The sequence below is a fragment of the Elgaria multicarinata genome, chromosome 5 (genome assembly GCF_023053635.1).
Source record: "Elgaria multicarinata webbii isolate HBS135686 ecotype San Diego chromosome 5, rElgMul1.1.pri, whole genome shotgun sequence".
Taxonomy (NCBI): Eukaryota; Metazoa; Chordata; class Lepidosauria; order Squamata; family Anguidae; genus Elgaria; species Elgaria multicarinata.
The window spans coordinates 97056058-97081574 of record NC_086175.1 but is presented as its reverse complement, the minus strand read 5'-3'; the positions used below and the strand labels follow the sequence as shown (position 1 = coordinate 97081574).

General features: G+C 36.7%; 1 protein-coding gene across 3 annotated transcripts in view; it reads right to left on the bottom strand.

Annotated features, from left to right (window-relative positions):
* Nucleotides 1-750: 750 nt before the first annotated feature.
* Nucleotides 751-25517, bottom strand: part of CBLB (Cbl proto-oncogene B) — an 88516-nt gene continuing 63749 nt past the window's right edge. For all 3 annotated transcript variants that reach the window (XM_063126859.1, XM_063126858.1, XM_063126856.1), the window contains 9 exons: nt 23440-23625; nt 20192-20560; nt 19587-19681; nt 11731-11871; nt 10446-10522; nt 10231-10359; nt 9157-9300; nt 7701-7820; nt 751-4307 (listed from right to left, as the gene is read on the bottom strand). In XM_063126859.1, the coding sequence (XP_062982929.1) occupies nt 4045-4307; nt 7701-7820; nt 9157-9300; nt 10231-10359; nt 10446-10522; nt 11731-11871; nt 19587-19681; nt 20192-20560; nt 23440-23625 (1524 nt within the window). In that variant the 3' untranslated portion in view covers nt 751-4044. The remainder of the gene's footprint in view (nt 4308-7700; nt 7821-9156; nt 9301-10230; nt 10360-10445; nt 10523-11730; nt 11872-19586; nt 19682-20191; nt 20561-23439; nt 23626-25517) is intronic.

The window sequence follows — 25517 nt, the reverse complement described above, 5'->3', positions numbered from 1 at the left end:
AAGTAGTGCAGTTTCACTCATTTCCTACTTCGTGATTGTGCACTTTGGGAGTAGGACAATTGGCACTATATTATATGATGCTGCTTTTGTGTGTGTTTGTGTTTGTACTATGTCAATAGCGCTTTTCACCATTTCAGGGGCAGTTCAGAGCTTCTGCCATTGGCTATCTGTAACTAGCAGGTAGGCAGATCTCAGAAACGGAGATTGCCAGTAGGAGCAGAGTGGCGCAGTTTTGACTACTCTTGCCAAGCGACTCTGTAGGCACTCTTTAAACTAGTATTTAAGCCACTGTGGAGCACCAGATGACACAATAAGCCATGGTGGTTTATAAAATACTGCGAGTAGCTTTTAAATCACCATGGCTTATCGTGATGTGTAAACCCAGTCAGTGGCTATCTAGAATATTTAGCGACAGCAGGCACAACAATGCATTAGTTTACAACAGGCACAACAATGCGTTAACTGACAACAGGCACAACAATGCCTGTGCAAGCCCTATGAAATATCATGGCTGTTACGCAAACATACCTGTACTTGAGAGCACAATGATTAAATCCAATGAGAAGAGTACAGATGATGCTTCCTGGGGATTTTGGCAGCCACAGATCTCAACATACTGTAGCAATTTTGTTCTTCTTGAGTACTCCATAAAAGTATTATCTAATCATCCATTATATATTAACTGTGGGAATGACTAGTCACAGCATACAGTGCTTGAATGAAACAATAAAAACACCCAAGAAAAATCTATCGTTCTGTTAACATTAATTTTTATAAAATACCTTACAAGAACAGAGAAAGTAACTTGAGGTTACATAATATTCAGAATTGAAAAAGAATGTTGAATAAAATATAAATTGATCACATCACTATGTTTGCCACATTAGACAAGTTTATAAAAGGCATTTTCAGATAAAATAGTTATTTAGAAGATAAACCTTCAAAATGAAAACTATTGCAGTCCTTTCAAGAAATCAGTCCTAGAAGCACTATGTTCCAGGTCCACAAGCAGTACCTGATTCAACACACACTTGTCTGTTCAAAATTTGTCAAACTTTAAGACACAAATTAAAACATTTACCAGGTCAGTGCAAAGTAAAGCTTCAAGCTGGAAATACAAGAAATAAAAATAGAAGAATGTTTCTGGTACAAAATAAATTCACATTATGAAAAATCCTCAGACACACACTTGGGATACAAGCAAAACTGACGTTAGACTAGTGGCTATTTAAAGACACGGATAAAGCCACTAAAAAGGCAGCTCAATTATCTTAAGAGATGTGAAGGGTTTTTGTTTCCACAACATATTGGAAGTTATCTGCATTGCTGATATGCCCCACCATCTGATTCAGCAACTCTAGAATAGTTTAGTAGTAAGAAATGCAAAAAATGAGCTAAAAAATATGTTGAAATGTTTAAAGCTCTCGGATGAGTCTTGAATGTAGAGACAGGATCGGAGTTGTAATCTAGTAAATTAAGTACTCTACCAAACTCTGAAATGGATTCATTTTGAAAGCGTGCTATTTAGCACAATATTGTGTGCTTAAATATAATGGTGTACGCTTGGTATGAGCAAGCCCTTCTTCGGTGGAAATGTAGAGACCTTGTAAAGAATAAGATTCTGGTGATTTATTCTTAAGGCTGCTAACTTGCGTGCAATAAGCAATCCATCAAAGAGTGCTCAATTTCACTTGGCTTTATTCATAAAGATGCCTATTAGGACCATTCGGGCATAGCCTCTCACATCCATGAGGTGACTTTTAGAATGGTGAAGGCATTTGAATGAGCATTCTATATTAGAATATGATGCCCTTGCAACCTGTTGAAGAATTACCTTGTTAAACGAATCCTACCTTGTTAGATCCAGATCGGATGAGTCATGTCTAACTTGACACATTACAATATTTTCAAATGACTTCATCCATTGGAATTAGTCCAAATGCTAGTCCAAATAATAAAGCTACAGGTTTAACTTAGCAGCACGCCAAAAATGTTTTATATTAAAAGGATATTCAAAACCAGACTGTTTAAAGATCCTTTCCTGGACTTAATATTGATATGATGCTCCATGGAAACAAAATAATCAGCTGTGATTGCTTAGAAGTACCCTTTGAAAAACTGGATTTAGATATGGGCATATTACATGACTGTGCAATCACAAGGATCTATAGCATCTGAGATGATATATTTCAGTTTCAATGTAAATTCTATTTTAAAAATAATTGTAAATGGCATTAGAGCTTCAAAATAAATTTATGTAGTGTTGTGCTGAGATGTTACTAAATACCTTCCAAAGAAGGCTGAGCCCTGCTGCACTGTTGTGTCCCTGTTCTCCCCTAATCCCTCTTGCAGTGGTTAACACCAGTCTGCATTCAGTCAGGAACAAGAGTGGTTACAACTGCTCCTAACAGTCAACAGCTGTCTCATCAGATGTTGAACTACTACCAAGCCAAGTGATGTTGTAGATGCTGCATATCAAATGTATGGGGTTTGAAGGGCTGGAGAGCCTGCAAAGTCATTTGGGTGCCTTCGTGTTGGCTCTAAACACTTCTGTTTAGTAGTAGCAACACATGGGTGACATACCTTAGACTGGCCAGTGTATCAAACACATAGTCCCCGGGCAAGGTGTATTCTGCAGATCAATCCCATAAGCAATGTTTGTAGATCACACTCAAAATATAATGAGGAAAGTACATTTTATATACAGATCACTCTATTTATCCCAGGTTTACAATTTCAGTGAGCGTATGTAAAAGGAAATGTGGAGACCTCAATAGCTGGGTGGGTGAATGGGTGGACTAAAAGCACATCTGAATTTATTCTGGGGTTTTGTAAGAATAACTCATTTAAGAAGTTGAAGGTCTTGGGTTTGGCTTGTGCTTTGAAAGGTCACAGTCTGGGATACCACTACGAACTCAAGGCGAAAAGATGTAAATTGTCTCCAAGAATGCAGATATAGTGCAATCAGTTTATCTGAACACTGAACACACATTTAAGGTAATAATGTGAATTAATGAGAAGCTTTGCAAAAATAGTGCTAGAGTAGCATTATGACTCAACAGTGCAAAGATTTTAAGTTCCTCTGTTAATATGGATTTCCCCCCAAAGCTGTGATGAATCAAAGCATAATCATCCACACAGGAAATTAACTACATCCCACCTTCCAGGAGACAGGAGTATAATTTACCTGACCATTGTGAATATAATTCAACAAGACCTATTTGGCACGCCCAATGATATTCAAGTCATGAACAACATGGGTACCTTTCATTAAGCTCATAAAGGAACAAAGGGCTAATTTTAAACACATACATTTGGATTTTTATATACTGTATCATATCATGCAACTTAATATTGTAAATTTTAATTTTATTACTGAAGCCATCTAGACCTTGAAGCTTACCAGCCACAAGAAAAGCTGCCCAATGTTGTGATCAAAATGCCTTTAAAAAGGCAGACCAAAGACAAAATAATGCATTACACATTCATTTTCTCTCTCCCTAAATAGCAAAAGTATTCCAGGAAAAAAAATCAGTAGTGAAGGCCACATTTTTTCTTGCATTAGCTTGATGCTGAAATGCAAAAAACTTAAAGCTTCTTGTCAAATAAAAATGGAGAGTGCACATTTAGGAAAAAGTAACCAACTTAGTTGATGGAACAAGTCATTACAAAACAGCTGGAAATGCCACACAACAGAAAATATGAACAAGAACAGAGGACTATCAGCTTGAAAAAGGTCACTCACCACCTTGTAAACATGAAAAAGCATTTCACAGATTAAAAGTTCATGGGAAGTAAACTTCTTTAAATTATTTGTCAGTTCAACCCTGATTCAAAAAAGTATGGCTAGCAAAAATACAGACGATTCAATCCACTTATGTCTTGAACTCAGCAGTTATCTTATTCTGAAAACTGCAGCATCTCAACTCTTCAAAGATACTAGAGAAGAACATCTCTTGCACTCCATCTCACACCAGCACATAATCTCTCATGTTCACATGTACACCTATGGAGAATTGGTTTGCTGTAAGGTTTTCCATACTGCTATAGGTTGAGACGTGGAGAAATTGATGGAGGAAAGCAAGCAAATTCTCTTAGAATGCTCCGTGCTACATCAAGGTTATTCTGGGCTATCTCGAGTGCTCGTTTCACTTCTTCAAAGGAATAACCTTCTCCCATAAGTTTCGCAATTTTTGCATCAACATTTTCTATGGATGTGTCAGAGTTATGTGCTTTCCTATGGTGTATTTCTGGAGCAGTCCTGCGAGGAAGTGGTTTAGGAGGTCTGGCTGGTGCTTGTGAACCATCTGTGGAACAACAAAATCAAAGGAAGAAATGCCACTTAATAAATGTTAAAAGGAACAAATATTTCTACTTATTTCAAGTCCAATATTTTCTTACACAACTATTAAATAGCTTAATTTCTTAGAATGCTGCTGAAGTGTTTGCAGTAAATTTGTTTCATCATGTGGCATTTTCATGTTTTAAAGTAGTTTCCTAAGTATATGTTATATACACCTAGCAAAGTGAGAGTTATTATAAGAAAGCATATCATGGATTGATAAGAATGAAGGTAAAGCAGGGTGATTAACTTTTTGAATCTCATTACCAAATTGAATCACATCACTATCAAAGTTCACTATGGAACTGAAACTCTATTGTGGATTTCGTACATGGCCATATTCGAAAACAGAACACGCATGCATTTAAATTTTAGCTATCAATGTTGTTAGACACCAGAAATAGCCATATTGAAGCTTTTGGTCAACACTACAAAGAGTGAGCATAATAAGCGAAAACTAAGCCATCTTAAATCCCAATGATTACAATGGGAGAACTAAGTCACTGGGTTTGCATAACACAACAACCCATCATAGGTTGTAATATGAAACAAGCCACGATGGGTTGTTGAGCCATCCAAACCTGGGCCACTTCCTGCAGAGGAGCTTATTTTTAAGAAGACACCATAAGAACCCATGGCTTGGTGGGGCATCTGAACCAAGCAGAGACAATGCATCATGGGTTGTGGTGACTGGGTGCTCTTCCTGAATGTGCTCGCCCAAGCTACCTCAAGCTTTCTTCACCAGTGTCAGCCCTTCCAACAATGCCCAAACAGTACTCTGGAGGGGCTGCCAGTCATTCGCCACACCTCTTTTAAAAATCTTTGGCCCCAGACCAAAAACGGGGCCGTATTTATTTATTTATTTATTTTAAAAAATCAGCTGCAAGATTGTGCTCAAATGACTTCGTAATTTTAAAAAATTATTATTTTTGTCAATGTTTTTGAATGTTTCATGATATACTTCCGTTCCTTTGACCGCTGAAACATGTAAGGGTATTGACAAGAGAAGGCTATATTTATTTTACAGTCACAAGTTCTATGCAGTTCTGAAAAACTGACAATTTTTTTAAAATAATAATAACAAAGACATTTGTGCAAATTTCTGGGGCGCATCTGCGCAAATGTTAGGGGCCAAATTTTAAAGCTGGGGAAGGTAAAGGGGTCATGGTCAGAGTGGGGTGTGTGTGGATGAGACAGGCAGATAACTGAGGGGGAAGGAGGGGGAGAATAATGGTGAACCTGATCATCTGTTGGGTTCACTGTGGGTTGTTCCAAAAATAACCCTCAATGTGTTGCTTATTTGCAGGTTGTGTCATGCAAACCTGCTCAATAAGTTCCATGGAATTCAATGGGACTATACAGTGTTTAACTCAAGACTCTCCTGTTTATGTATTGCTGTGTGATATGGAAAAGATATTTTGGCTGCTATTTTTTGCTGTAGAATTTAAAAGATAATTAGAAAAAAAAATGTTATAAAGCAATAATTAAGTTGACAGAGGGGGCTGGAATTTAGGAAAAGTGCAAGAATAGCAAAACCTAATTCTGTAGTAAATGCAAAGATGACAAAGTCTCCCAAAATACTACGCAGTACAATCAAGAAGACTTCCATTTTTACTCAGATAAAGGTATTAGAATCTATCAAATTCTTTGTTTTTACACATGATGAATTTATGATTTATGCTGTATTAAAAAAAAGTTCCTATCCTGCCAAGTGGTTAAAATGATTCTGATCATAAAATGGGCTGGAATGAACATGAAATGAATATTATGAATTGGACTGTTCTAGAATACAAATGTTATCCACAAGTGTTTTAATCCAATTCAGGTGAAAGGTGAATCGATTCCTCATAAATACAGTTCATTTCACAGACTATAAATCCAATAAAAAACTTTTCAAATTATACTATGACATGATTTAGTACAGAATTTCATTTAATTCAACTTAAATTGAAAGCATTGACATAGATCATACTCATTATTATTTGTAATGATGGTAGAAATACACAGGCATTTTAAAAAACTGTGGTGGAAATTTCCAGACAACAAAGCATATACAAAAACTAAAACATCTGTTTGAAGTTTTTAGTAGCGAGCATCATGCAGTATTTGGGAAACATTTAATCTTTGGCTAAGTTCCGGAGGACCGCAACTTCTGGAAAAAATATTAGTTTTGCATACAATGTACACAAACTTATACCCACAACTACTAAAATGGAAGATATAGCTTGTGCATGGGTTTGCACATTTGTATGTGAAGGAAACTGTTTGGATATGTGTTTTCTGTGTACAAACTACTTGTGGAAGCAGCTTGTATAAAGCTGATGAAGTAAAACTTTGGCTACATTCAATTACAAAATTCTCCGATTTTGTTCCCCAAACTACAAACAATTAGCTTAAATGCTAAATGATCACCCTCTATGCAAGTAAAATCAACACCTGTCTTTTAATGCTGGCATGGATGAAGAGAAATGTTTCCTGTTCACTGTAGACTTGAAACAAAAAACTCAGCTGGAGTAAAGGTCTTATCACAAAAGAAACACTCTGAAGTCATTTTTAGGGTGCAATCTTAAATCTAGCAGTTCATCAACTGAGGGGCATTAAGATGAGGTGGAAGTCTGATGCCACTAGAAATACAGTTGCTCTACGTCTTCCAAAAACACAGCCACAGAAATGGTTCCATGAACTGCAGAAAGGCTTTTCTGGCTAAGCTGCTCTGAGCCCCCGTTCTGTTTGTAGCTCTCCAAAAACAGGGTAGAGTCATGAGTGGAGTATGGATAGCATGGGGAAGGAGCACATTTATGCCAAATCCTAACTCCCCTGACGAACACATTCACAAATGCAGTGAAAATCTATGCTGGCACAGGTGTAATTCCTCTCTTTATTTCCTACAATGGGAGGGGGAAAGATAAAATGAAGAACCCTTCCCACCACATCCCACAACAATTTCCCTTAGTTTCCCCTCTTCCAAATTGGGAAATGTTTGAATGCAGTGGCCATTTCACAGACTTAACTATGGAGACCCGACCCCCACCCCCGACACACATGGTGAAGAAATGTGACAACCAACCTTGTTTGCATGGTGGCAAACCAAGCAGAGTTAGAACATACTATCTGTCTTGTAATTATTTGTCTTGTAATTATTATTATGCTGTAAAACACAGAATCTTAATTAATGTTTAATAGTAATTTCTCTTTGAAACCCCAGAGCTACATATATATATATATATATATATATATATATATATATATATATATATATATTCTATTTGGGGTACGATGCCAAGGGGATGTTAGAAGAACGGTTCTGCAAACCACCCATTTTTCTTCTTGTAAACAAAAACAAAGAGGTTTTGTTTACCTGAACAAGACGGAAGCTGGTCATAGTCCTGGGATGTTCTGTGGGTCTTCATATTTTCACCAGTTAATCTTCGAACTGGGGGTAAAGGAACTAAGCCATTTACAGGATCAAAGAAAAGATCTATTTAAAAAAAATTAAAGAAATTAGCTTTTTGCATATTTCTGTTCTTCGAACACTGTTATAACAATAGATGAATTTAAAGGGCAGAAAGAAACATAAATGAGAGCAGGAGAGGTCTAATAATTGCAGGTTTAATTCAATGTGCTGTGGGGTTGAGCACTCCTCAGACCACATGCAGATTCCAGCCTTTCTTCCACAGTGTGATTGTCAGGCAGAATAGGACTAACTGCCCTATGCAGGATTTCTTTCAAATCATGGTTTGCAAGCCTATTTCAAACAATGATTTCAGATGAAGGTCGGAGAAGTGTTGCCATGAATTCTCTCCTCCAACTCTTGCAGTAAAAGAGGTGGTTAAGGAGCTTCCAAAAACACCCCCAAAACTTCACTACCTTACACTTTTTCATGCCAATTTTCTGCACCTGTTGCAGTTGTTATTCCCCACCCCTCTTGCTTCTGCAATGGCACCTTTTAAAAAGAACGCTTTGGGTTGGATTCAGAGTAGTATGAGGTGAAAGCCAGTAATGCAAACCTATTTCAAACCATGGTTTCAAATGAAGGTTGGAGAAGAGCTGCAAAAAATTTAAAAACACACACACACACACACACACACACAAAACCCACCCCAAAGGTGATTTATGTACGATTATGTTAATTATAAGAATTCCATCAGATTCCAAAGGCAGGGAAGGAAAGCAGGGCCACTCTATCAGCTTGGCTGAGAAACCAGCTCTAACAGGCTCCTTCTCCCATCCACTGACACCTAACACCAGACTGCAGCAGAGGAGAGATGAAAGGCAGGGCTATTCCACTGACTCAACTGAAAGTTCAGCAACTTTTTGTCAACTTCTCTCCTTGCACTGCTTCCATTCCAGCTAGTAAGTATAAGAATTTTTGCGAAGTTTTCTTTTTCCTGTTTCTTCCCAATCCTTTTTCCTTTGTATCACATCTTTTAAACTCTAAGCCTGAGAGCAGGGATTATTTTATACTGATCTTTGTAAACCACTCTGGGAGCCTTTGAGGTTGAAGAGTGGAGTCAAAATGATTTAAGTACACAGATGACGACAACAACAACAACATAAAGCTACATCAGGAGACTGTGGACAAATTTCCTATTTTCTCACAATGTCTGGAAGTCCTACCTTAATTAAATTACTTTATGAAACGTGAGAAAGCAAAACATTTATATTTTTTATATAACTGCAGCTTTATAATTTTAAAACACAAACCTGGACATTTATAGTTAGAAGTATGCCCAAAGATGGCTAATTCCTGATGGCAATTTTATCTGTCTGCCGAAGTCTCTGAGATGTAAAATATGCTTGCTTTTAACTCTTACCAGCAGGGGGAAGGTACAGTTCATGCCCAGAGAGAGGTCTGCTCCCTGCAACAAGTGGCTTTGTTTGCTCAATGAGGCTGTGACGTGCAGGGGGTGGAGGGGGTGGAGGAAGCGAGGGTGGCGTGTGGTCAGAATCATCTTCACCTACATTGAGAGAGAACTCATTATATATGCAAAACTTCATTAAGGGTATAATCAAAAGTGAAGATGAAAATTGGTTTTCTCTGGCAATGAAGATAAGTTTTTCCTCCAAAGATTTATCTAGCAGTTCAGTGACTCCAGCAATGAAACTGTAAGTCTCATTTCTACTATGCATAAGCCAGCAGTTAAAACTGCTGTGAATGACCTTTTACTATAGTCAATCTGCTTTACTCTTCATACAAGTTTTGTCTGGTTGTGACATCATCTGCACATTGTAGCTAATATTCAAAGATTGCACTCTAGTGAAGGTGCTTTAAGGTGGATTCTTGCATTGGGCAGGGGGTTGGACTCGATGGCCTTATAGGCCCCTTTCAACTCTACTTTTCTATGATTCTATAGAATCTATGAAATAGAGTCTTTTCTTCTATAAAAGCAGCACCCAGCACCATGAGGCAAACTGTTCCCCAAAATTCAAAAGGACTTGGGAAGAACTGGATATGGAATAGCAGTCAGGGGAACCCACCCAACTCTCTACATTTGTCAAAGGGCCCTCATGGATCCTAACAATGTGTGTGTGTATGTATTCCAAAACAGTTCTATAGTAATTTGCATGAAATATATTGAATCTGAAGTTTGTCCGCAGTATTATAACAAATTTGCCATAAAATAGTTGACTAATTTTATGTCGGCTAATTATATGTCCCTATCTAGTTTTATTTATATGCATGTCTCCATTTAGTTTTATTTATATGCATGCTTATGTTTATACATCAAGTATAAATGGACACATAATTGTGGCACTAATAAAGATAGGTGCTGGTTTAAAAAATATAAATATTCTATGCATTAAAAAATACATCATTCCCCCTACTCCCAGTACAGTTTATACTATAAATAAGGAGATATATTAATAGACAATGAAAAAGATATAACCTGGAGGATGCACCAGCAGGTCATAATCAGAGGGAGTCCTGTTGAGTACTGAGCCATGTTTCAAGTTTTCCCTCACAGGAGGCCGCGCAGGTGGTAATGGTATTGGGACAGCGGATTCAAAGGCATCTCCTGAACGACAAAAGTAGCGTTTTTAAAATGTCATCTTAAAAAGTTATTATTTTCGTTTAGATTTTGTTAAAGATGAAAAGTCATACCCATCTCTGGATGTTTCAATCTTTTCATCTCGGAGGCAGTATTGTGCATTTCATTCATTATTCCATTTTCACATACACTGAAAGCAGAGATAAAAAACACACATATATACTAGTTGTTGTCCAAATGGGGAAAAAATAACACTTTAAAAATCCCTAAAATCCCTATTTTTTTTACTTTCAGAATGGTCTGTCAGAGGCAAAAAATAAATCTCAAATTAAGATATGAAAGACTTAAATAATAATAATAATAATAATAATAATAATAATAATAATTTTAAAACTTTTGGCAAGTGAAAGCTTTTGGTTGTTTAAAGAGTTAACACTAACTTTATTTCCTTTTAACAGAATATCCTACTTTTCTAGGCCCAATCTAATATCTACACAACAAATAGAAATAAAGAAGTAGAATTCAATAGAATTACCAAATGACAATTCAATTTACCAGAATGTAATGTCTTATTATAGTGTTATGCCATATATGCAGGGCCATTTATTCTCTTCTAAATAGCATAATCTAGAGAAGTTTGTTCATGAGAAAGTATCAGCAAAACAGACTACTGAATCCAAACAAGTGCACTGAAAATTTCAGTGCACTTTACAATTTGAATGTGATGACTATTTCCAGTTAATCAATACCTAATTTAGCCTTAAAGCAAGAAAAACTCCCTCTCCACACACATACAACAACCCACAGAAATGTAACATTTGATTCTTGTGCTGTAGTTTGAGGCTTTACTTCCAAATAAAACTTGACAGTTATATAAACCAGTAATTTGCTTTATATTGCTACTAAAACAGAAATCCTTAGTTTGTGATCATTAAAATAAAATCAGGGACTACCACAATAAGAAAAATCCAATTACACAAATCTGTTAACCACTCATCTATCCAGTCAGAAACAATTATTCATTTGTTGCTATCTCATTTGTTAGAAGAGGGTAAGATTCCATTAAGTTAAATAATTAAATCACAATTATTAAAAGCTAATGCAAAAACTAGGAATTAAATTTTCTGAGTCGTAACAAAAAATACTCACTGTAGTCTTTGCTCTATAACCATTAAAAAAAAATCGACAGTATTCTTAACAGTATTAAAAATCAGGGGAGAAATTCCTGATCTACTTCATGACGAATCAAGTATTTTAAATTTAGTGTGTGTGAAAGTGGTAATAGCTGTAATCACTTTAAGATGATGACTTGGATCAATAAAAAGATGAGATTAAATTGAAGTCAAATACACAATCATGCCAAATGACTGCTCTGCCATTGTCTTCAAACCACCTTACCGAATGTGAGGCTTTATATTATGACAATGAGGTGACTGTGAAGTCAAAGAAACAGGATGGGATGAAGGAATCTTGTACTCATCTTCTTCTACATGTTCCCTTGGTTTCTCAGTGAGGGAATTTATAACAGGAACAGACGACCTCAAAAGAAAAGTATATCAAACCCAAATAAGTTTTATTTGTTATAGAAAACAGATCTATTATTTATTACATTTAGGGATGAAATGAAATAGTCCCATTTCATTTTATCTTTACAACAAACCTATGAGGTAGGTGAGGCTGAGAGTGTGGGACATCAAGCTAAACTATGACTTAGGGAGACATGAATGAGTTAGCTTCCTCCAGGGGTTTATATACTCCCACATCCTCTCCCTTCCTCCTAACACAGCTACAAGTTAGAAGCTTTCACTTGTGTTTTTATATAGCACATTCTGACAAAGCGCTGTACATGAGATAAAATAGGTCAGCAGTTTACAAAAATGCAATAAATACAACAATTCTCATAAAAGACTTCAACTGGATTTAAAAGAATATGACAATAAAACCTTAAAATAACCTTAAAATAAAATCCATTTAAAATGTTTTTTGAACCCAAATCTGCTTGGCCCAAACGCAATGCTCATAGTGGCACCTGCCAGTGGTTTGACACAGCGTATGTAACAAAATGGGGGGGGGGGGGAAAGGGAGGACAGGACACTGGTGCTAATATAAATTACACTGTGCTAGCATAAGGGACCTCTATGGCAGTGTACATAGCTTTACCTGGTGTGATAGGATTCTCTGGAAATCCTGTCATGGCAGCTAATGTTTTTGGCATTGTAATTGTGTTAGCACTAGCGTCTAAGCAGATGCTACCCAAAGTCCACAAAAACAATAAATAATCTTTAACTTCCATTTATAAGGCAAATGCAGAACTCAGACTCAGTAAAATCATGAACTCAGTAAAATCATGAAACTTCTGGGACTTCCTCAGTTAGATGTTATTAACCCCATGAGAGTGGTGGACTTTAACAGAGTGATTTCATTTTCAGAGATACAAATCAGGAATTTAAAGTTTAAATAAGATTACATTCTTCAAAATAATCAGAAGGTTATAATGCAAGTTCACTAATATTAAAGGAAAGATGACATTCAAGGAATTTAATATAACTTGTCCTATTCATAAGAGCAGCATTTTGTTTTATTAAAGTTGTAGGATCTATGTTGCATTTAAGAAAACAATGATAATTTTGGTGAAGTCAATCATAAAAAGAACCCATAATTTAATGTTATGCTGTATTTACTGGCATGCATCAACTATAAAACTGTTTCCATAAGCCCAAAAAGGGAATGGATTTTTCCTCAATCCTGACCCACATATCAAACTTTTTTTAAAAAAAACTGGGGGAAATTTCAGAAGCATTTGTGAAATAACAAGGGAATCATGAAATAACAAGGGAATCACATATGTCGTTTTGGGAAGCTTCCTAATTATATTTGAATTCAGAGACACAAAAACAAGTATTTAAGAAGTTTAAATCAGACTAGACTTCAAAACAATCTATTTATAATGCATTAATATTAAAAGGTAGAGAGCCCCCCTTTTTTTTAAAAAAAAGGGGGGGGGGGAGATAAGCCGCTTCAAGCAATAGACATTTTGAGTTGAGGAGCAGAAGAGCTGAGGAAAGTGAGGAAGTGCTTAATCCTCTCCCCATCCGCTGTGTTCCCACTCAAAATTCACTCCACCCAAGAGCACCCTCACACCTTGTGTAGGGTTCCTGACGTTTGCTTTTATTATTACTCAAAAGTTCAATGTGCTACTCAGATTAAAGAAGGTGGTTCCAAATGTTCAACCCAACTATTATGTGCAAATTAAAGTTTTATAAAATCAAGGAGGTGAAATAGAAGATAATTCAACATATATTAAACATAACATGAAGTTTGTAAAAAAAGCTTTGATGTTAATTTCAATTTTGAAAAATCTGTGAAGCAGAAATCACATTATATTAACAGTGCAATTCCAGTGCAAGATGAGATTTTTGAACCTGAATTCAAAAGCTGTCTGAAATGCAATATTTAACCACCTTCTGTAGAGGGAGCCAAAGGACATCATATCCTTAAAGAGGGTTGTGCCTCTTGTCTGTACCCCAACTAAATATTCAAAGTTAATATGTAGCAGAATTTTAAATTTAATGCTGCTAACCCAGAGAACCAGGAGCATAACTGAAGGCTACATGTGTGTTGCTCTGATCACAGAACCCTTTCCAAAATGTTTAGAACTGGTTTAAATATAACTATTGAAACCTGATTTGTCTTCCTGAAACAAAACTGACTATGACATTCATGAACAAACTGATTTTGGGGTTAAAATTTAGCTTAAGAAACTATGGTGTAAGCATGTTCTTAGTCCAAGGAAGTTGCTAAACTTAATTATCTCAGTCCAGTTTGGTACATCCAAACCAAATTATTTTTGGTGAGCTGGGTAGTGTACCATTTGGGGACGATAGGTGAATAACACTTAAGAGCAAGGGAAAAGTTCCATTCAGCAAGCAGGAATCTTGTTTGCCTATACATTTGCATTAACTTAGTTCAGATGGGTCAGGTTAAAATTATTCAAAGCTCAACATTATATCTGAACTGGTGTTTAGGATTTAGTCTGCTCTACCAGCATTGATTAACTTACATATCACATTTGTACACTAGCCTTCATTAGTAAAAGCAGCTCTATAGCATCATACCAGTGCTATGGAATTCTATTCTCAACAGTGACAAGCAACATGTTTCTGCAAACTGACATGGAGTGTAGGATGCTAATGACACCTGGTCTAGCTCTCACTTCTCCCTTGCCTGGCAGAATCAGCACTACTAGTAGGTGGCTTGCAACTGCTGGCAGAATCAAAACTGGATGTGGGAAAGCCTCCCCCCCTCAACAGCTTTTTGTAGAGTTGGACAGGCAGATCTGTATTTGAAATGTTGTTTCCACATGTATTTTTCTTGCTCTATGGAAATGAATAGCTACAGACCTGACAGCCTCTCATTACATACAAAACAGTTATGCAAAACAGAAAAGGAATACCCTATAACCTATACTTTGAAACAGTAACAGCTGTGCAATTGCACATTGTTTACTTACTACTATTAAACTTTCCTACACTGACACTGTTGTACTGGTAACTTTACAGACTATCACACTCATATTGGAGCCCAACATATGACCCCATTTGCCAACAATTGCTTAATGTACTCTAAACTTTTACTAGAGGTTCTTCTCCGGCTGATTGGGCTTCAGCTACTTTCCTGACATGTTTGTAGGTTTGTTTGCTAACAGTATTTATATGCCACCAGATATTCAAGTTCTCTGGGAGGCTTACAGCTTATAGGCCATGTGTGGCTGTCATTTTAGTTCACAATGGCTTAATAGCTGCCATCTCCTTTTGGCGCACCAAGGATTTTGCTTCTTGCAGTCCCTGCTGCAATGAGAAAATAAACTAGGCACAGTATTATTTTAGAATTAGTCCACAATGCCTCGCCACACAACTGAGCTAATAAACCATTGTGCATAGCTTATTAGGCTACCATGCCTAATCTGCTCCTTTCCCTTACACCTGCCCTGCTGCAGTCCTCCTGCCTAAGCAGTGGCAATGGTTTTCCCATTGATTATATTGCAGCAGGGGCTACAAGGAGCAAAATCCTGGGTGCACCCAGAGGGGATGGCAGTTAAAAAGCCTTGGACGTTTGCAGAATTGGCACCAAATTTCAAACACAGCTTCCCCCACTTGGAAGGCACCCAATCCAACAAGAAAATCCTGTGTGATTACTCACCAAGGCGTGAAAATCCCATGTACATGAAAAAGGGGGTTGCAGCTATAAAACTTGAAGGTGTGTAGGAGCAGGACCAAACTTCATAGACAGCCTCCCCTAATCAGGAGGCACCCAATGCACCATCAAAACCTTGCACAAGTACTCACAAGTGAGTGGAAATCTTGGGTGAGGCTATAAAACCTTGAGGGTATGCAGGATTGGGACCAAACTTCAATCAGAGCTGTAGGGCTCTTTCGCTGATTCACTAAACCACAATAGCATTCATTCTCAACTGCAGTATTGGGAAGATGTTAAACCATTGCTGCCAGCAATGTCTATGGGGAGAAATGCCCAATTGTGGTTTAGCACATAAACGCTATAGTGCTTTATGAACCAGCAAAACAGTCGTACAGCTCTGTATGATGTTCAGTCCCAATCTTGCAAACCTCTAAGTCATAAAGTGGTTTTGATATGTTAACCATGTAAGAATTATTTACTACACACATGGCTCTCCTGCTGAATCCACAATTGCTTTTAAAATTGCCTTCTGTTTTAAAAGCAGTTTGTATGGCTTCTATTCTGCTTTTTCTCAGTCTAAAACTCCATTGTGTTCCTAAAACTATTTTCACATTTCTAAGTTGCCTATGTTGCTATAATATATTTTTTTATTTGTAAGATATACTTAGTATTTCTTGTTTATGGGTAAGGTATAGACTTAGCCACAGTAGATCCACTAAAATTATTAGGCCTTGTTACTGATGACTTACTTGAGTCCCACTGATTTCAATGGGTCTACTCTAAGTATGACTATTTATTTATTGTGTTTTTATACTGCCCAATAGCCGGAGCTCCCTGGGCGGTTCACAAAAATTAAAACCATTCAAAGTATAAAACAAACAGTATAAAATCATGATATAAAATACAATATAAAAGCACAACCAGGATAAATATCAGCAGCAGTGCAGAAATACAAACACATCTTTGACTTTCACTGTGCTGTCAATAGACACCACTGCACCTCTAAGCCAATGCGCTACCCACCAGGCACCCAGTGGGCTGTGTAGGTGGTTTTGCCCCTCAACCTCTGCAAGTAAATGGAGCCATTTTCCCATTCATATATATGGGGAGATGGGGGAGCTGCCATGCTTAAAAAAACTGCTGCAGGAGGGGGGAAACTGCTGAAGGAGGCATTCTATTAAGGACCTTTAAGGTAACAGGTTCCTTAGAGGGGCATGGGTATCTACCCTTTCCCTGTTGTTGTTTTTAGATGGGCAGCTTTTCTCTATGGGAGTGATTGGAGAAACAACTCCATTCATTTGTTTGTGGGCAGAATGTTATATGTGCTTTCTCTTTGAGTTTGTGAAGACACAGACACACAGATGTAAGGAATCTGCCTAGTTGTTTTGCGAAAACTTCTCACTTATTGAATATATTTTTTTGGCTCTTTCACCTAACAAAGCAGCCTGAATATCACTTTGCAGGTGCATGGGATTTTAGATTCTGAGCTGAAGAAGACTTCTCAGGCAAATGACATTCTATGCTGAAGAAATATGTATCCGAACCAAATAGTTATGAATTTCAGCAACATCACTAAACCAGTCATTCTCACTAATAATGCTATCATCACTATTATTAATTTTCAATCTTGAAACAAAGATATTTCAACAATGTGAATCGACTATGTAGCAACGTTATTTTAAAAGAATTTAAGAAGTATGTCATGTACTCTGAATGTATTTCAAAAGAGTCCCTCCTGCCAATTTTAACACAAACACCTCTAATCCCATGGGGAATTGCCTTTGTTTATCATGTCCTGGAAGCTACTAATCCTTTACAACCTTTGTTAAGGAAAGTAGCTTATATAGTGAAATTTACAAAAAAGGTGTCCACAAGTATTGATTTGGCTAACATATATGCCATTATTTAAAGTCTCTTGCACATGCCAGACAAGTTTGGGAAGGGGAATTTCTCACATCATACTGGACCTTTTAGGAGGTAGAGCTAGGATAAGCCTCCTGCCCGAACAAAAATTCAGTGCAGCTTGAGACATCCCTTACCCTGCTCTATTTGCGAAGATGGAAGAAGGGTCTCTTACATTGTACTTGACCTAATAAAGCTTGCTACCAAGTGTGTACTCAACATTGGCCTGGTTCAGACAACATGCTAAACCATAATGCATAATGCATTCCATTAACCATTTTGTGGTTAAGCAGCATGGTTTAGCGTGTTGTCTGAACCAGGCCAGTGTGAATGTCAGTATCACCTTGTGCTTTTCAGGCCTAGTACGTTTTCAAGGAGAAATCAAACATAAATACCTGCATGATTCAACTAAGTAGTCTTTCTAACCTGTGTACACAAAGATACTAATGAAAGCTACTCATGTCTTTTAAACCAATACAGTATTGTATGTGACGTTCCCCAACTTTCTGGAGCACCTAAAACAAGATTTATACCTTAGACTGTATAGAAGGCGGAATCTACCTACCAGCCCGTATTTGTCAATTTTTTGTATTCTCTAGTTATGTCAGTCATAAAATTTTATTTATTTATTTATTGCTTTTTTATACTGCCCAATAGCCAAAGCTCCCTGGGCAGTGCTTTTACTTCCAACGTTTTTATTAAGCATACATCAAGGAACATTGTATATTTTAAAAAGTAATAATATTTCTTTCAAGCATTTATATCTTTCTCTTCAAAAACATTTTCTGGGTATGTTGCAACCCCCTCCAAACTATATGAATATATATCCCTGCACTTAATGATGCTACAGTGACTTCTAGATCTATGTGGGAGTTCACCAAGCAAATGATATAACTATGACTATTTTGACTTAAATTCATCCAAAGCTATATAGTGAGGAAAAATGATAAAAAAAATAACTGTTGAATGGAAGTTTCTATGTTGATCTGCCATGCCTAAAAAACATAGAAAATCTACCTTCCATGAGAACAAGAACATGTCAAATATATAAGGGGAAGGGTCAATCTTTGCAAGTATCATCAAACTTAATATGTTGATACTTATTAGCCCATTCCTACACTATTATGTAATGGCTTTTCTATCTATGAGGAAGCCAGATAATTTATGGGAGCCCACCACTGGGCTAACAAATAAATGAAGAATATATGGAAATACAGCAAAAGCTATTTTTGTTCAACATCTTAATATAGAACTTTGGTAAGATGACTGCCCTGATACGTAGACAAATGACAAAAAATGTTCCACATATAAAAACTTTACTTTTTATTGCAGGTATAAATTCAAAACAATTGCACACAATACACAGGGCACGTCAGGGCCAATAGGAAACAAAGATAAAAACTGTGTCCAGTAGAAGACAGAAAAAGCATACTAATGAGCCCAAGAAAACACTTCTTTCAAATGCATAATAATGAAGTGTTTTCTTGGACTCATTAGTATGCATTTACCCAAAGTTCCCTTTTGCCTTTAGCTAATTGCTGAGGCTGGGCTGTGTCTTTACTACAATATTAAGGAAAATAGTATAAGCTCCATGCTTAATTATAAAAGGCAAAACATAAGATCCACCTAGTGGGGTCTAGGAAAAGGTTTTCTTTGTTCTGTCAAAAGTGCCTTTGAGAGTGGTTTCAACAAATTATATAAAACTGCTAATGTGCTCATTCCTTCTATACTGATTGACGATGAGTGGGAGGATGGGTAGTTCTGAGAGGTGTCTTTGGATTTTAGGGAATCTCCTGTAGAGGCAAAAATTCACATTCCCATCAAATGCTAATTCTGGTTTTACAGCACTGTGAATGCACCACCAAATCCATTATTCTCTAGAACTTCACCAAAGAAAGATGCTCCTGTCATGTATAACTACGAATTTCCAGTCAATAGGACTTGGAGGAACTAGACTTTCATTTGGTATTTCTCCAGCAGGGCTTTACCTAATTTTCTAGTAAACATATATTATTAGTGTATTTTAAAACTACTCGCTAACAATGTAGTATCTTAGTTTGTAAAAGACACTTATTAAACGTTTGTGGAATTAATCAAGCCATCTATGTTTTTCCGTCATTGTCTGTGTTCAATGCTAATTTTAAAATTAAACTTACTTCATATTCGGCATGACTGAGGCAACTGGTAGAGGGGGTGAGAGTCGAGGTGGAACATCATATTCTTCATTACCCAGATGGCCATTTAAAAATATCTGAAAGAGATGGATTTCTCAGTATTGTAACTTGGCTATAATGTGCAAGTAAAATGTATTTACTGCATTACCATGAGAAATTTCATTTCTTAATCTGCAGTTTGGGACTATATGGTCTGCATACGGTCCTATGTTCATATAAACATAATCAAATGGTGCTTCTTTTCTGATCCCCATATACTTCAGATGAACCTGTTCATTAAAAAAATCATGAAATCTCAAGAAAACCATAAATTAGATGAAACTGAAGCTATTAGCAATAGCAAGCCACTATAAGAATAATTTGTTTTAAGAATTTGATATATTTAGAATGATCTTTTCCTTTTGATTCTTCTTTGACTGCATAATCTTCAAATTAAATTTTAACTACTGTTATAAAAGGCAAGATGTGGTGATCCTATAACTATTTGCAGCATTAAAGAAACACAAAATAGCACATGAGCTAGTGGGAAATGGTGTCAGACTGTTAAATAAAATTAAGTTTCATACATTGCACTAGTAGTCTCTTACCTTGGCACCTTCTATAGGCAAATCATGGCGTCTATGTTTTCGCAGAAATACTGGATCAGAACCCATGCGACAATGCCTTCCGTTCATATTTGAGCCTGCAGTGAGTCCAGGTTTGGGAGAACCATCACTTCCTACTATCCGACATCCCACCATTTGATTAGTCCCACACACCTCTCTGGGGCACCAGGCTTCAAATGGCCCAGGCTGGTCTCTGGAAGGCACACTTTCAGGATGATGCAAGAGTCTACTTAACCTATTATCGGGTGGAATGGGAGGAGGTCTATCTGGCGGAGGTGGGGGAGGATCACGTATAGGTGGTGGTGGTGCAGGAAGAGGCTTGTCTTGTTTCCTCAGCATACATGGAGAAGACTAGAGACACAACACAAAGTAATATAGCTTTAATTACACATGTCACAAATAAGTATGCTTTAACCACAGGTTTACTTTCAGAAAAAGTAATCAAACTTTTAAAGCATTCTACATTCTCTAGCTGCAACGTTTTAAAGGATATTCTATCTGCAGAACTGACTTATTCTTGTCATTACAAATAGGCTTGCAATAATAATTAATGACTGGAAGATCAAACAGAAAACATCTCTTTTGTGGGCCCCATATATACTGTATTTCAGTAATACTCTGCATCTTTGACATTTATTGGCAGAAACAGTAAAATATTTGCATATTTACCTTCACAACTCCCACATCATTGCACTTTTGTTAAAAAAGGCAGCATCAGAGCATAAGCAATTAAAGTTGAAAAATTATTTGCATCAAAATAAAGAAATCTCATTTAAAAATACCACCCCAGAAAGGTAGGCACATGGAATATAAAGAATTTATTATGAATTTTGAAGAGAAAAAACAGTACATCCATTTCCCAATATACATTCATTATCTCAAATTAATGTTTATACTCATTGTTAAGACTAGCAATGCTGACCCTTCAGTCCCAGTTTAAACGACAGGGCTAATTAAAATTATGATAGCAATGGGGAAACATTTTATGTACTTCATTATTATGCAACTAGAATTAAAATTAATTTGTAAATAGAACTGCCAGGTCTGAAGGCAAAACATTGATAAAGTAAATTGTGTGTTATCACTTGGCATTCACATACATATAGGAACACAGAGACTCATTAATTGAGTTTCCAAAGTATGCTTTCACATTCAATTAAAAATCTAATTTTATTGGGTGTACCAATTACAACCCTATAGTTTTATTGTGACAGGAGGAATGTTTTTGCTTGATTGTGCTGTTTTATGTCGGCTATGGTTTCTATCTTAAAGTAAGCATGTTTATAAATAATACTTTCCTTTCTTAACATTAATAGTTTGCTGCAGACATGAATTGTGTCTACAGTTTTCAAGTAATTGTAAACTATAGTCCTAAATCTCTCTCCCATTACTTGTCATGGAATCTGCATATTTTATTATTTATTTTAACACCCTGGAAAATGAGAATAAAATACCTTTTGAAAAAACTGCAACAAACTTTTCAGAATATTTTTACTTGCTATGTGAGAACTGCCTCCTAGCAGACTCAGGCTCCCAGCACAGAACCATCTCACCCCCAGCTGCAACCACTTTTTGGGACTGGGAGCTTAAGAGGCAGGCTCCTTTGGGGGAGCCTTACTGACTTATAATTTTGTTGTGTATTTTAAACTTTTTTTTTTTTTTACATTTCTTTTCCTATGTTTTAAAATGTATGTTTTAAACTTTGTAATACCGCCTTGAGGCCCAGTACTGGGCAAAAGGCAGGATACAAATATAATAATAATAATAATAATAATAATAATAATAATAATAATAATAATAATAATAATAATTTTTGCAAACCAGAATCGTAAATAGAGTCTTCTTTATTGGCATACATGTATATATTAATAGATGGTGCATATAAAAATTACATTGCTTTCAAACGGCTCAGTAAGGAAAGGGATATATTGCAACAGGTTGGAAAAGGCAAGGGTTAGAATTGGGGTATGGTTAAGGTCTTAGGGACCCATATTTCAAAGATTTCTTATATTCTAATGCTCAAATTAATATATGTTGCAATGCATTTTAATTAATTCTAATAACCATTGAAGATCTTTAATACAGATGTATAGGGAATCTCAGGTTGGCTGTAAAACCGATTGTCATCCCAATCCAGGTTCACCCAGAGAAACAGAGGCCTATACATGAGTACAGAACGGGGGAACTTAAGGGAAGAAAATTGGCCTTTGAAAAGTGCAGTGTTTTCTCAGTTACCTCCTCAGTTATCAGAGGTATGTGTGTACTGCAATAGGTGTTGAATAGTCCAGAGTTACATTACGATATAATAGGGAAGAGACAGATGAGGGGTGTGTGTGTGTTTTCCTTTATCAGTATCAATATGCACAGAAGCTCTGAAGTGCTCCAGCGAAGGCATAGGGCCTGTTCAGACAACACTTCAGACTCTGTGGTTATCAAAACTGTGATTCTCTGGAGTTAGCACTAACCACAAGCCTTGCTGTTACACACAACACTAAGTCACAGTTAGAGCCACTAATCCTGCTGCAGTCAGTCCGACTGTGGTTAGTGAGTGAGCAGGGTTTAGAAAACTGCATCTCAAAAGACACCTTAAACCCTGCTGCTTAACCAAAAGCCTTAACCAGCAGGGTTTAAGGTGTCTTCTGAACAGGCCCACAGAATGTGCAGTAATAAGGAAGGCAAGCCAGTTGGGTGATGACAATTAGTGGAGTGGGAGAAAAAGCTAAGAAGTAAAGAAGAAAAAAAGAAAAAGAAAAGAAGACTAGCTGAAAAGACAAGTGCAGAACAGTAGACTAGAAAGAGTAAGAGGTAGCCTTCAACCTGTGATAAACAGTAAAGCTCAACAACAGTTGTCAGAACAACAGAGGAGGTGTAGAAGGAATTGTTACGGCCCTAACAATAATAAAGTACTTGATATTTTCTGAGTTATTTGTATGTGGTCTACATTGTTATGTTTATTAATGTTGTTACTTGTTGAAAATAAAATAAAAAATAGTTGACAGCAGAGTTATTGCTAATCTTCCTCTCTCTGTCCTGATTATAGAACTTGAGGCATAGCACCACCATTTCCAGCTCCAGTGTCTTATAGTAGTAGTTTCAGCAAATGGCTAAAGTGGAGCCTGAGAAGTCCTCACTACACCCATGGGCATCACACAGGCAAATACTTTGGTGCTCTCCCACTTTTTTGGAAGAGGACATTAAAACCCTAAATGGCTTGACTCAGTAAGACTTACCTTTGGTGAGCTAGTAGGGCTGGCACAAGGGGAGCGAGCCACTCCCTTCTGAATTAGATCTAATCGAGGAGGCACTGGTGGGAGGCTAAGATGGGACCCCTGCAGGGGATCAGGAAGTGGTTTTCTTCTTTGAGCAAGTGGAGAAGATCCTGGAGATGTCACTGGAGAATTCTGTCTTTCGTTACACTGTAACATAAAGTATTCATAAGGGCCACAAAATATGAATTTTTATTGCTTAATGAGAATATGTACTTGTGAATTCTTATTAAGCACTCCATCAAGAATTACATTGGCCATTTGTTATATATGCTTACACAATTTATTTTGAAGAATAGTAAATGGTTATTTTTATGGCCAATACAGTTAAGCAGGGATCTATTATTATTTGATCCCAGATGCAAGCTGAAACCATTTCTTTACCTGATAGAGCCTAGTGCAAACACTACTTTCTGGTTAGGTTGCAAAGAGCTAGAAGATTAAAATGCAATATAAACACTTAAAAATAGGAAAATCAATGCAAATATTTAACAGAATACAATACAATACAAATAATAAATGACTGGTTCTTTAAGAAATTAATATCATTCTCCAAGAACATGACATCTGCAGCTGAGAGAAATTAAGCACAGTTTGGAGCTGCATTCTCTACTTGGGCTGTGTAGTAGAAGCTGAACTATAGATGGCTTAGTCATAATAAAAAAATGTTTGGCATTTGGTTGGTAAAAATTGTGTGCTTTCTAAATAGTTATGTTTATAATTAAGGGAAACAAAGTAAATATTGTATATCTTTGTAGAGGTGGTTTGATGATTTGAAGAATTCTTGTTATCACCAAACGAACAAGAAGATCTGGCCTTGGCAAAGACTCATCCAAAGTTAAACAAAAAGAGTATTCTCGAGGATTTATAATCTTATCACATGTAGACTTGAAAAGACTTTGTGGAGTCAAAACAGAATGTGCACATAGCACATTGATATACATGTCTGCAATTGTGTATTGTTATTTAGCGTATAGATATATATGTTTGTAAATGTTTATTTTAAAGTACTCAGAGTAAATTCTATTGTGTATGCATATTGGGTATTGACTGTTAATGATGGCAGTGCCCCCATTCCTCCTATTGGTTCTTTCCCCCTGAATATTTGTAGAAAACAAGCTGAAGCTTATTATCCAATACCAGGGTATCCTAGTTACTCAAAAATCATAAGGGCTAATCCATGCAAGTAAGGTATTAGGGTACAAAAGACATTCCTCCCAGTTCACAGCATATCCTCGAAGAAGACCCCCTTTCCACATCTTAGACTTTTTTTGCTACTAATCTTACACTCTTTCATGTCTGTCTAACTAAGTAGTATTTATGCCACCATAGGTTGGGTGTTACTTATATTTTGGTTTCTGACTTCATAACCTGATCTAGCTGCACTTGAATCTTATTTGGCATTAGTTCTCCTCCATCAGCCCTCCTCTATTACCCATGTGTTGTCCCATCTTGCTTTGTCTTCCCCATCTCCTGCCTCTTCTTTAGTTAAAACAAAGTCATTGTGGGTCTTATTCTGAATGCAACACCTGAAATTTATCTATGCGTGCAATCAATGATGTATTTGAGTAATCCTATACTCTGGTTGTGGTTTCTTTGTTTATTCCCCCTTCTGGGAACTTTAAGTTCTCTGTGGCACATGAAGTTAAGAATTCCAGCATGTGTCGTTAAGCTATACATGTGTCGTTAGATTGCTAGTGGTAACATAGCAGTCAATTAAAATCTACTCTCCTGCAGATAACAAGTTTTCCTCTTCTATGACACTTCAGATATTTGAAGAGTGTTATCATGTCGCCTCTTAAGTCTTCTCTTCCCCATGTTAAATATAACCAGCTCCTTCAACCTTTCCTTGTAGGACTTCTTTTTCCATAACTCTCACCAACTTCATTGCTTTCCTCTGAACCCAGTACTTGTAAGTATAGGGTTGCCATTGCATGCAATGGTATTATTCCAATAGCGCAAATCTTCTACCACCAAATAAACCCCATTTTATTCATGTGCAACTGTCAAATCCAGTACTTTGATTCTGCTCGCACAAGCCA